This window comes from Chiloscyllium plagiosum, chromosome 2 (assembly GCF_004010195.1).
Source record: "Chiloscyllium plagiosum isolate BGI_BamShark_2017 chromosome 2, ASM401019v2, whole genome shotgun sequence".
Lineage (NCBI taxonomy): Eukaryota > Metazoa > Chordata > Chondrichthyes > Orectolobiformes > Hemiscylliidae > Chiloscyllium > Chiloscyllium plagiosum.
Window position 1 is genome coordinate 4,436,490 of NC_057711.1, and position 12,250 is coordinate 4,448,739.

Consider the following 12,250-nt stretch of genomic DNA (forward strand, 5'->3'; position numbering starts at 1 on the left):
GAACTAGAGAGCATAGGTTTAGGGTGAGAGGGGAAAGATATAAAAAAGATCTAAGGGGCAACGTTTTCACCCAGAGAGTGGTGGGGGCATGGAATGCGCTGCCTGTGGGAGTGGAAGAGTCGGAATCATTGGCGACCTTTAAGCGGCATTTGGATAGGTACATGGATGGGTACTTAATCTAGGTTAGAAGTTCGGCACAACATCGTGGGCCGAAGGGCCTGTTCTGTGCTGTATTGTTCTATGTTCTATGTTCTAATATCAAGGGCCGAAGCGTAGCATTCTTTGTTCTAAGTTTAACTGGGCCAGTGGGCCAAGGAATGGCAGATGGAGTTTAATTTAAATAAATGTGAAGTGTTGTATTTTGGAAAGACAAACCAAAGCAGGATTTATGCAGTTAATGGTACGGCTATGGGGAGTGTTGTTGAACAAAGAGACCCAGGGATGCAGTTCATAGTTCCTTGAAAGTGGCATCACAGGGAGACAGGTTGGTGAAGCAAGTATTTGGCACATTTGCCTTCATCAATCAGACCACTGAGTACAGGATTTAGGACACCATGTTACAGCTGTACAAGACCAATGTAGGACCACGTTTGGAGTACAGCAGACAATTACGGTCACCCTGCTACAGGAAGAATGTTATTAAATTAGAAAGCATGCAAAAAACATTTACAAGGATGTTACCGAGATTGAAGTGTTTGAGTTATAAGGAGGTGCTGAATAGGCTGGGACTCTTTTCCTTGCAGCTTAGAAGGCTGAGGGATGACTTTATCAAGGTTTATAAAATTATTAGGAGCACAGAAAAGGTGAAATGCCAATGTCTTCACCCAAGGTAGGGGAATCCAAAACTAGAGGGCATAGGTTTAAGACGAGAATGGAAATATTTAAAAGGGACTCGAGGAACAAATTTTCAAGCAGAGGATGGTGCATAAATGGAACAAGCTGTACGACTCTATGACTCTATCATTCTCAATCCATTCAGTGCTCAATACTCATTCAGTATAAAATGCCGCTCCCTTTATAGTAGTATTCTTGTCAGTTCTGATGAATGCACGATGAAACGCTTTGACAAAATGTGTCTTTTTTTCAGCAGGATTCAAATTCTGCAGTTTGTGTTATTTTCAGACAAGTAGCCTTATTACTCTTTAAAAAGTGCATCACCATACATTTATCAAAATGGAAATCAATTTGCTGCTTATATGTTCATTCTTGAAGTTTTTTAATGTCTTCCTATATCATATCAGAGCTAGTTAACTGTCATTCGTTCAAAACTAAACCAACCGAAAATATCATCTAGCTCTTACTTCTACTGAGGGTTTGCAATATCACCTTCAGCTCCCTGCCCCAACATTGAGATAGCTGTATTGCTTATGTTCCTGTATGTCTATCCCTATCTATTTTATTTCAAAGCCATCCATGTCTGTCTACTGCATGCTCTACTGTTTCATCAGAAGACTTCTAACAACCCTTTCTCTTCTTTCAACTTTGCCCTTTGACCCCTCTTCACATCCCATTCAATTGGATATTTCTAGAATTTTATGTTTTTATTTCAAATTTCTCGCATCGGCATCACTTTGCTTTTCAATTACTGAAAATCTCAAATTCACTGAAGACATCAAACCATGATACATAAAGTACAGGGTGCTTTCAACATGATGTAGGTATTTATGTTTCCAAACAGGGCATGTACTGCCAGATGAATGAAATATGGATGCAATCGGTATCAACAACGGGGCAAGGACACATCCAGCCAGGCATTGGCAAAGGCAATTGAAAGATAAAAAGAAATCCAAATTAAGATCTATGCATTTTAGAAGTGACAGTAGAATTAAGGACTGTTCTGGAATATTCTCTGCAAAGGGATTAAGTTGAACAAAATCAAAAACTAGCATTAATGTAAAGAATGTAACAAAATAGCAATACTGAAAGAAGTGCAATCAAGAAAGGAGATAAAACACTGAGTTTTTTTTAGAATTACAAATGATGGTTTCCACATTCTCTGGAAGATTAAACAAATATGGTCTTGGATGAGGTGGATAGCTGCAAAACTACAACAATGAAGACATGAAAGTTACCGATGAAAAAACACATTGTGAAAGCTTTAAAATCTATCAGGTGAGGTAAGTATGCAGTTTTTTTACATGCTTTCACATGATATGGGCTTGTTCTCGCCAATCTTAAATTCCCCTGGTGAAGGTGGCTGTGATCTGCCTTAGAGCCAGAGAGCATAGAAACACGTCTGTTGGCCCATATTGCTTACGCTGACCAGCAAACACCAAGCTACACTAATCCCAGTTACCAGTACTTGATCAATAGATTGCCATTTACAGGACAGCAATCACAGAATGTTTCAGGGAACATCTCTGGGACACATGCACCAAACAACCCCACTGTCCTATGGCCGACCACTTCAAGTTCAACTCCCCCTCCCACTCTGCTAGGAACATACAAGTCTTGGGCCTCCACCACCACCAAGTCCAAGCCAACCGATGCCTGGAGGAAGAACGCCTCATCTTCCACCTTGGGAGCCCCAACCATATGGCATCAATGTCGACTTCACCAGTATTCTCATCTCCCCTTCCCCATCTCATCCCAGATCCAACCCTCCAACTCGGCACTACCCTCTTGAACCGTCCTACCTGTCCATCTTCCTCCCCACCTATCTGCTCCAACCTATCAGCATCACCCCCCCACCTGCATCTGCCTATCGCCTTCCCAGCTATGTTCTCTCCATCCCCAGCCCCACCCCAGCTCCACCCTCCTATTTATCTCTCAGCTTTGACAAAGGGTAAGTTAGACTCGAAACGTCAGCTCTTTTCTGTCCTTACAGATGCTGCCAGACCTGCTGAGATTGTCCAGCATTTCTCTTTTGGTTTCAGATTCCAGCATCCGCAGTAATTTGCTTTTATCCAACAGGACGAAAGTTATCTACAACATACTATGAAAAGACTATGAAAAACATTATATAGAACAAACAAGACAAAAACTGACCATACAAGTGCACAAACATCAGCTCACCACCGCCAGACACAACTAGCACTCCCTCAATTCTAACCACACAGACAACAAAGGACACAAAGTCAACTAGGAAGATGTAAACATCCTAGCACAAACCAAACAGAGAGAGGCTAGAGGATTCGTTGAAGCCTGACAATTCAACCAGAACTCAATTAATAGACACATTGAACAAACCATTCAGATACAGAACTGGAAGTACCAACAGAGATATATAAATTGGAGAAAGTGAAGTCTGCAGATGCTGGAGATCAGAGTCAAGAAGTGTGGCACTGGAAAAGCAAGTTTGGATGGTGCTGTTGAAGAAGTTTGATGAGCTGAGTTGGTGTGGTTGAGTAATATTAGAGAAATAAGTACGTGAACTTGCAAAATTGAAATTTGCAGCTTAGTTCAGTGTCAAATACCACAGCAGCAAAAAGAGCAATAATAACTATTCCTGAATTACAAATGATATGGTGCAACTCAACAGGAGCTTTATCATAAAACCAAAGATTTCCAGATGCTGAAAATCTAAGAACAAAAATCGGGTATCTTGTAGATAATGTTCGCCCTGTTGGATGTGGGTGATGGGTCTTTAATTTTTGTGAGGAGCTGGTGAAAGGTGTTTACTGGCTTGTGGGCCACAAGGATTCTAAAACTCAGGAGATCTGGCAGCCTCTGAGGAGAAAAGGTAGAATTAAAGTTTTGGGTCGAGTGATTCTTCTTCAGAATTGATTGTAGCTCATTGTGCTTCTGAAGAAGGGTCACTAGACCCAAAACATTAAATCTGCTGTGTTTTTCCAGTCATCTTATCAAGTTCACCCAAGGCTATTTGTCAAAATGGGATCCTGCAGCATGTTAAGTCATGAATCAAGTATGGAAGTAAAGTTAGATTGTTGTATGTTCTAAAGCTGACATAGATGTTGGTATGAATGGATGTTGGTATATGCTAATGATAACAGTGCAGACCCAAGAGAAGAAACCATATGAAGCTTTGCATGCCTTGTAGCATCCAAAGATGGAACCAGAAAAATGAAAATACCTCAGAGTACCAAGTTATATGGTCAACCATTTGAAAATAGCAAGGTAATGAGGAAGACAAAGGATGTACAATGATCACTATCACACAAAATAGTGACTTTAGTCTCAATGACATCAGGAAGAAATGAAAACAGATCCTTTAAGTATTTCTCAAGAAAATCAAAGGGTTTTGAATTTACCTCTGCTGCTTGCTTTTTCAAATCAGGCTTATCCCTGGAAAACATAAAGAATGATTAAATACGATAATGTATTGGGTACAAGATTGAATTAGCAATCCAAATGAGACCAATTTACACCATGGCAGATTAAGAAATTTAATTCACTTTCAAAAAATAATTGTTTTGCCAGTAAATGTGATAATGAATGGAATGTCATAAAAGCACAGTTGGTTCAATATCTTTCAGAAAGAAACCCTCCTTTTTGTTTTACCAAGTCTGACCTATGAATTATTTAAATCAACCTGCTCAGAAATATTATGACACATATCTATGGCAGGTCCGATTTAAATTCCAACTTTGTGGCCCAGAAATAGGGACATTTCCATCTTAAGGTTTCCCAAATCATTCTTTGCCACAATGTTTTCCTTATCTAATTTCTTCATCTATTATGGAAAAATTGAAAAGATTTCTTGTCAGATTATTCAACGGCCCAATTACTATATCAAGCAGCTACTGGAAGATAAATGGCAGACCAAATGGAACCTGATTTTTAATCACCCATCAATTTTGTTAGATAGATCAAGAAGGTAAGTGCACACCCTATTTGTAACGAATTTCCTTATCACTTGCTTTGTCAGATTATTTTATGGGTTAAATCTTGCTTCAGTTTATAGCTTTCTTATGGAAATTGAGCTTTGGCATTGGATATTGGAAAAAAACAAGAGATCTGTCAGAGCTCAAATCATGAAAATGAGTTAGCATATTTTAAATGTAGGAGTACAGTTTGAAAATAGTATATACAATTTGACATTTCTAATCTATACTTTGGTCTACATGGCTTGTATTCTTGTTGTTGAACAGTATGACAGTTATAGCTTATACTGCAAACACTATTGAATAGGATCTGTGTTAATACATAGAGGAACAACATTTCCTTACCTAATGTTCAAGTCTGTTTCCAGGACATCAGCCATCATTTTTTCTAACCCTTTAAGGATAAACAATTTTATGAAAAAGTTATTTCTATACAATTTATGAGAAGTCTAAGCATATAACAAACAATCAGTTAATTGCTTCTCCCTGTTATAACGATATGCCATTCTCATAATCTTACAGTAAAATACACATTTTTTGTCTTGCTTAATAAACACAACTATCTGTACCTTGGTTAGGTACAGATAGTTCAATCTTTCATATATTGCAGTGATTGGAACCAGGTGGATCTCATTGACTATGAGATCTTTGAGTACGGTTGTTAACCAGGTCTAATCAGGAGCCCTGAGCAATAGATAGAAACAGGAGATTTCCCCCCAACTCTATCTTGATTTAGTCCCTACCCTCCCCTTCACTGTTTTTGATCACACAGCACTGCCCTTTGATGTGAAGGGCAGTGTTTGTCACTGGCCACCCAGGTGTTTTCCTATCTTCCTGGTGGTGGAAATTGAATAAAGATTCGTGCACTTTGTGTCTTTCACTGTGTCTCACACCTGCACACACACACACCATGGGTGCTGAGGAAAAAATAAGCACTACCGCACTTAGGTGGTAGTGTAAGGGGAAAAGAAAAAAAAAACAGGTGAGCTTCCACGGTTACGTTAGAGCCCGGGAAAAAAAAAGAGAAAAATATAACCAGGAGATCACACAGCACTGCCCTCTGATGTGAAGGACAGTGTTTGTCACTGGCCACTCGGGTGTTTTCCTATCTTCCTGGTGGTGGAATTTGAATAAAGATTCGTGCACTTTGTGTCTTTCACTGTGTCTCACATGTATACACACACACACAAAAAAAGAAAAAGAAAAAATAAATAAACAGGAGATTCAGAAGCTCCTCACTTGAAGGACTAACTCTGAGCTGGTTGGCCACAGCCAGTGTACAGCGCACATGCAACTAAAGGTTGACTTGCTGACATGATACCAGCCTCTATGCAGTTATGTCACATATTTATTGAATACATTGTAACTAATGAGATACACAAATTAATTAAGTTTGTTCTTTCACATAACCTACTAAACACTGCAGTGTAAGTCTTCTTTTTCATTATTCATTCATGGTACGTGTGTGTCACTGGCTGGCCAGCATTCATTTCCTGTCCCTAGTTCCCCTTGAGAACATGGTGGTGAGCTATCTTCTCGAATCACTGTAGTCCACCTGCTGTGGGTTAATCTATAATGCTGTTCGGGAGGAATTTCCAGGACTTTGACCAAGCAACACTGAAAGATAGTAAGTCACTTCAAGGGGAACTTGAAGGTGGTGGTGTTCCAATGTACACACTGCCCTTGCCCTTCTAGATGGATTTGGAAGGTGCTATTGAAGGATCTTTGGTGAATATCTTGTGGATAATACACACCGCTGCAACTGAGTGTCAGTGATGGAGAGAATGGATGCTTTTGGACATGGTGCTTCTTTGGACATAGTGCTGCTCAAGAGGGCTGTTTTGTCCTGGAAAGTGTCAAGCTTCTTGAGTGTTGTCAGGACTGCATCCTACCAGGCAAGTAAAGAGTATTCTATCAGACTTGTACACTGTAGATAATGGACAGACTTTGGGGAGTCAGTCCTAGCCTCTGACCTGCTCTTGAAGCCACTGTGTTTAAGTGGTGAATCCAGTTAAGTTTCTGGGGGATTCAGTGATGGTAATACCATTGAAGGTCAAGGGGTGGTGGTAAGATAGTCTCTTACTGGAGATGGTCATTGCCTGGCATTTGTGTGCTGTGAATTTTGCTTGCCACTTAACAGCCCAACCGTAGATTTTGTCCTGATCTTATTGCATTTGAACATGGACCATCTGCAATCAGGGCAAAATGAAAACCAAGAATACTGGACCCAGTGCTGGCAGGTGGGACTAGATTGGGTTGGATATCTAGTCGGCATGGACGAGTTGGACCAAAGGGTCTGTTTCCGTGCTGTACATCTCTATTACTCTATAATTAAGTAACCTTCATACATCTTAACAAATAACCAAAAAGGAAAAAGAGCAAGAAAACAAACAAAAAAGCCCAAAGAACTACAGATGCTGGAAATCAGAACCAAAAATAGAAATACCTGGAAAAACACAGTAGGTCGAGCAGCCTCTGTGGACATAAAGCAGAGTCCCATGACTCTTTATCAGAACAGAAAACAGAAAGATCCTTATCATAGAATTATGGAGTAGCTACAATACAGAAGGAATCCATGCCTTTTCCCATAGCTCTGCCATTTTTTTGTCTTTGCAGATAATTATCCAATTCATTTTTGAAAATCTAAGTTAAATCTACCTCCTTCATACTCTCAATCAGTGCATTTCAGATCCTAACTATTTACTGGGCAAAAAACAATTCCTCATGTGACCATCTTTTTTCTTTTGTCAGTGCCCATCGTTTCACAGTACTTCCTCCAATGGGAATACTTTCTCCCTGTCTATCCTGTCAGACTCCTCATAGTGCTGAAAATTTGCAAAATCTTCAAGGGAAAGGGAATAGGCAAACAGTGTAGGGACACCCTGTGGCCGTTCCCCTCAATAATAAGTATACCGTTTTGGATACTGTTGGGCGGGGGACTACCAGGGGGACACCACAGCGGCCAGGTCTCTGGCACAGAAGGGAAGTAGGGAAAGCAGAAGAGTAATAGTCATAGCAAATTCAATCGTGAGAGGACAGTAGATTCTGTGGTCTTGACCGAGACACCCGGATGGCATTCTTCCTCCTCAGTGCCAGGGCTAGGGATGTCTCGGATGGAGTCGACAGGATTCTTAAGGGGGAAGGAGAGCAGCCAGAAGTCATGGTACATATTGGTACCAATGACATATGTAGGTAAAGAGAGGAGGACCTGAAAAGAGAATATGGGAGTAAGGTTGGAAGCTAGAAGGCAGAACGAGCAGAGTAGTAATCTCAGGATTACTACTAGTGTCACATGCTAGTGAGGCTAGGAATAGAGAGCGATTGCAGCTGAACACATGGCTGCAGAGCTGATCTAGGAGGGAGGGCTTTGGATATGTGGATCATTGGAAATCCTTCTGAGGAAGATGGGACCTGTACAAGAAGGACGAGTTGCACCTGAACTGGAGGGGCACCAATATCCTGGGCGGGAGGTTTGCTAGAGCACTTCAGGAGGATTTAAACTAAATTGGCGGGGGGGGGGGAACCAGAGCTATAGATCAGATGATGGACTAGGTAGTGAACAGCCAGGTACTATATGTGCAGGCAGTCTGTGAGGAGAGATAAGCACTCGACAGGGGAAACATGCAGTCAGTGTGAAGGGTTTAAGTGTGTCTATTTTAATGCAGGAAGTATCAGGAATAAGGGTGAGGAACTTACAACATGCATCAATATTTGGAACTATGATGTTGAGGCCATTATGAAAACTTGGATATCACAGGGGCAGGTATGGTTGTTGGATGTACCAGGGTTTAGATGTTTCAAAAGGAATTGGGGGGAGGAGGTTAAAAGAGATGGGGAGTGGCATTGCTAATCAAGAATAGCAGAAAGGGAGATGTTGAGGAAGGGTTGTCTAGAGTCAGTATGGGTGGAAGTCAGAAATAGGAAAGGAGCAATCACTTCATTGGGAATTTTCTACAGACCTTCCCCCAATCCCATCCCCATCCCAATATCAACAGAGACACGCAGGAACAGATTGGGAGAAAAATTTTGGAAAGATGCAGAAGTAAAGGTGTTGTCATGGGTGACTTTAACTTTCCTAATATTGATTGGAACCTCCTTAGTGCAAATAGTTTGGATGGTGCAGTTTTTGTCAGGTGTGTCCAGGAAGGGTTCCTGACTCAATATGTAAATAGGCCGACTAGAGGGGAGGTCATATTGGATTTGATGCTTGGCAACAAACCAGGTAAGGTTCAAATCTATCGGTGGGACAGCATTTCAGTGATAGTGATCACAACTCCCTGACCTTTACTGTAGTCATGGAGAGGGATAGGAGGAGATGATATAGGAGAGTATTTAATTGGGGGAGGGGGAATTACAATGCTACTAGGCAGGAACTGGGGCACCTAGATTAGGAACAGATGTTCTCAGGGAAATGCACAACAGAAATGTGGAGGCTATTTAGAAAGCATTAGCTGATAGTGGGAGACAAGTTAGTCCTACTGAGGCAAGGAAGGGATGATCGGTTGAAAGAACCTTGGGTGACAAGGGATGTGGAACATCTAGTCAAGAGGAAGAAGGAAGTTTACTTAAAGTTGAGGAAGCAAGGATCAGACAGAGCTTTAGAAGATTATAAGGTAGCCAGGAAGGATCTGAAGACTGGATTTAGGAGAGCCAGAATGGGGCATGAAAGAGCTTTAGCGAGTAGGATTAAGGAAAACCCTAAGGCATTCTACGCTATGTGAGGAACAAGAGAATGGCCAAAATGAAGATAGTTTGGTCAGGGATAGTGGAGGGAACTTGTGCCTGCAATTGGAGGAGGTAGGAGAAGACCTTAATGCATACTTTGCTTCAGTATTCACTACTGTGAATTCATTTGTGAGGACAGCATGAAACAGACTGATATGCTGGGACAGCTTGATGTTAAGAAGGAGGATGTGCTGAAAAATTTGAAAAACTTGAGGATAAATTAGTCCCCTGGGCCAGGCAGGATATGCCCAAGGTTACTACAGGAGGTGAGAGAAGAGATTGCTGCACCTTTGGCGATGATCTTTGCATCCTCACTAGCCACTGGAGTAGTACCAGCTGATTGGACAGTAAAGGTTATTCCCTTGTTCAAAGGGATTAGGGATAATCCTGGGAATTACGGACCAGTCAGTCTTACATCTGTGGTATGCGAAGTATTGGAGAGAATTCTGAGAGAAAAGCTTTATGATTACTTGGAAAACCATTGTTTGATTAGAGATAGTAAGCATGACTTTGTGAGGGCAGATCATGCCTCACAAACCTTCTTGAATTCTTTGAAGATGCAACAAAACACACTGATGAATGTAGAGCAGTTGATGTGGTGGATGTGGATTTTAGCAAGGCATTTGATAAGGTTCCCCATAATAGGCTCATTCAGAATGTAAGGAGGCATGGGATACAGGGAAATTTGTCCCTCTGGATACAGAATTAGCTGGGCCATAGAAGACAGAGGGTGGTGGTACATGGAAAGTATATAGCCCAGAGCTTGGTGACCGTTAGTGTTCCGCAGGGATCAGTTCTGGGATCTCTGCCCTTTGTGATTTGTATAAATGATTTTGATGAAAAAGTGGAAGGGTGGGTTAGTAGGTTTGCTGATGACACGAAGGTTGGTGGAGTTGTGGATAGCATGGAGAGGTGTTGCATTGGGACATTGACAGGACGTAGAACTGGGCTGAGAAGTGGCAAATGGAGTTCAACCTGGAAAAGTGTGAAGTGATTTATTTTGGAAGCTCAAATTTGAATGCAGAATACAGGGTTGAAGGCAGGATTCTTGGCAGTGTCGAGGAACAGACGGATCTTGGGGTCCACGTCCACAGATCTCTCAAAGTTACCACCCAAGTTGATGAGATTGATAAGAAGGCATATGGTATGTTGACTTTCATTAGCAGGGGGATTGAGTTTAGGCATGAGGTTATGCTGCAACTCTATGGAGCCCGGGTTAGATCACACATGGAATACTGTTTTCAGTTTTGGTATCCTCATTATGGGAAAGATATGTAAGCTTTAGAGAGAAGGTGTAGAGATTTACCAGGAGGCCGCCCTGGTCTCAAGGCATGTCTTATGAAGAAAGGTTGAGGGAGCGAGGGCTTTTCTCATTAGAATGAAGAAGGATGAGAGGTGACTTGATAGAGGTGTACAAGATGATGTGAGGCATAGGTAGAGTGGATAGCCAGAGGCGTTTTGCCATGGCAGAAATCTCTATCACGAGGGGCATACTTTTAAGGTGATTGGAGGAAGGTTTATGGGAAATGTCAGAGATAGGTTCTTTACACAGAGTGTCCTGATGAAGGATTTTAATCATTAACTTGTAAGTATTTCTATAGCCATGGTGTTTTCTTTTAAAACACAGTACTGTATCATAGAAATATTTCCGAGAATGATGTTTTGTTTATATTGTTTACTAGTGAACAAAGTAAAAAGTACATTGCATCAGGCTTTCAGTTAAGTTTTGGAATTTTTTGGAGGGTTTAGGGGAAATGCCCATAACTTGAATGAAAAGCATTGAGTTTCATTTCAACAGTTTGTAGAAGTCTTGGCTGAAACTGGGTATGTGAAACAGTTCTTCCTGAAAAAGGGAGGTAGTTTTAGGATTTTTAAGGAAAAGGTTACCCCTATATAAAGAATTTGTTTAAAATCTCCAGACCAGACGTGTTTAGTTAAACGCCTGAAGAGGTTATTTGAAGCTAAGATTGTCTAAACTTAGGTTCTTCCTTAATTTGCCATATAGCTATCAGATTCTAATGAATGGGAATTAAAGCCAATTCAATGCCTACGAAGGGTAGAAAAGGAATTCTATCTAGTGTTCGAGTACTGTAATGGGCTGCTATTGGGATTATAATGGGATTGTACTTTAACTGTGTTTAAAAAGTTTAAATGTGTCTCATATGTAAATAGCTTGGTTTATTCTATTTATCTTTTGTGTAGTAAGCTTTTGCTTTATTATTAAGTCTAAATCTGCAACATTCTGTGTTTGTTTACCAATAAAAGACCACCTCATTAAAACCAAAAGAAGATAGATTGACACCAGTTGGGATTATCATAATGCACAAGATCTCAAAAACAGTAATGAAATAAATGATAGGAGTTTAATTCAGATAAATGCAAGGTGCTACATTTTGGGAAAGCAAATCTTAGCAGGACTTATAAACTTAATGGTAAGGTCCTAGGGAGTGCTGCTGAGGATCAGAGCTCCTTGAAAGTGGAGTCGCAGGTAGGTAGGATAGTGAAGAAGGTAAAAACAATGACTGCAGATGCTGGAAACCAGATTCTGGATTAGTGGTGCTGGAAGAGCACAGCAGTTCAGGCAGCATCCGAGGAGCAGTAAAATTGACGTTTCGGGCAAAAGCCCTTCATCAGGAATACAGGGCTTTTACTGCTCCTCGGATGCTGCCTGAACTGCTGTGCTCTTCCAGCACCACTAATCCAGAATCTGGTTTCCAGCATCTGCAGTCATTGTTTTTACC

At 41.0% G+C, this 12,250-nt stretch overlaps 1 protein-coding gene across 1 annotated transcript in view; it reads right to left on the minus strand.

Moving 5' to 3' along the window:
- Positions 1-12,250, minus strand: part of LOC122556526 — a 186,952-nt gene that overhangs the window by 51,449 nt on the left and 123,253 nt on the right. Inside the window, exons 2-3 of the mRNA XM_043703276.1 lie at positions 5,130-5,178; positions 4,212-4,245 (exon numbers count right to left, since the gene is read on the minus strand). Of these exons, the coding sequence (XP_043559211.1) occupies positions 4,212-4,245; positions 5,130-5,167 (72 nt within the window). The 5' untranslated portion in view covers positions 5,168-5,178. The remainder of the gene's footprint in view (positions 1-4,211; positions 4,246-5,129; positions 5,179-12,250) is intronic.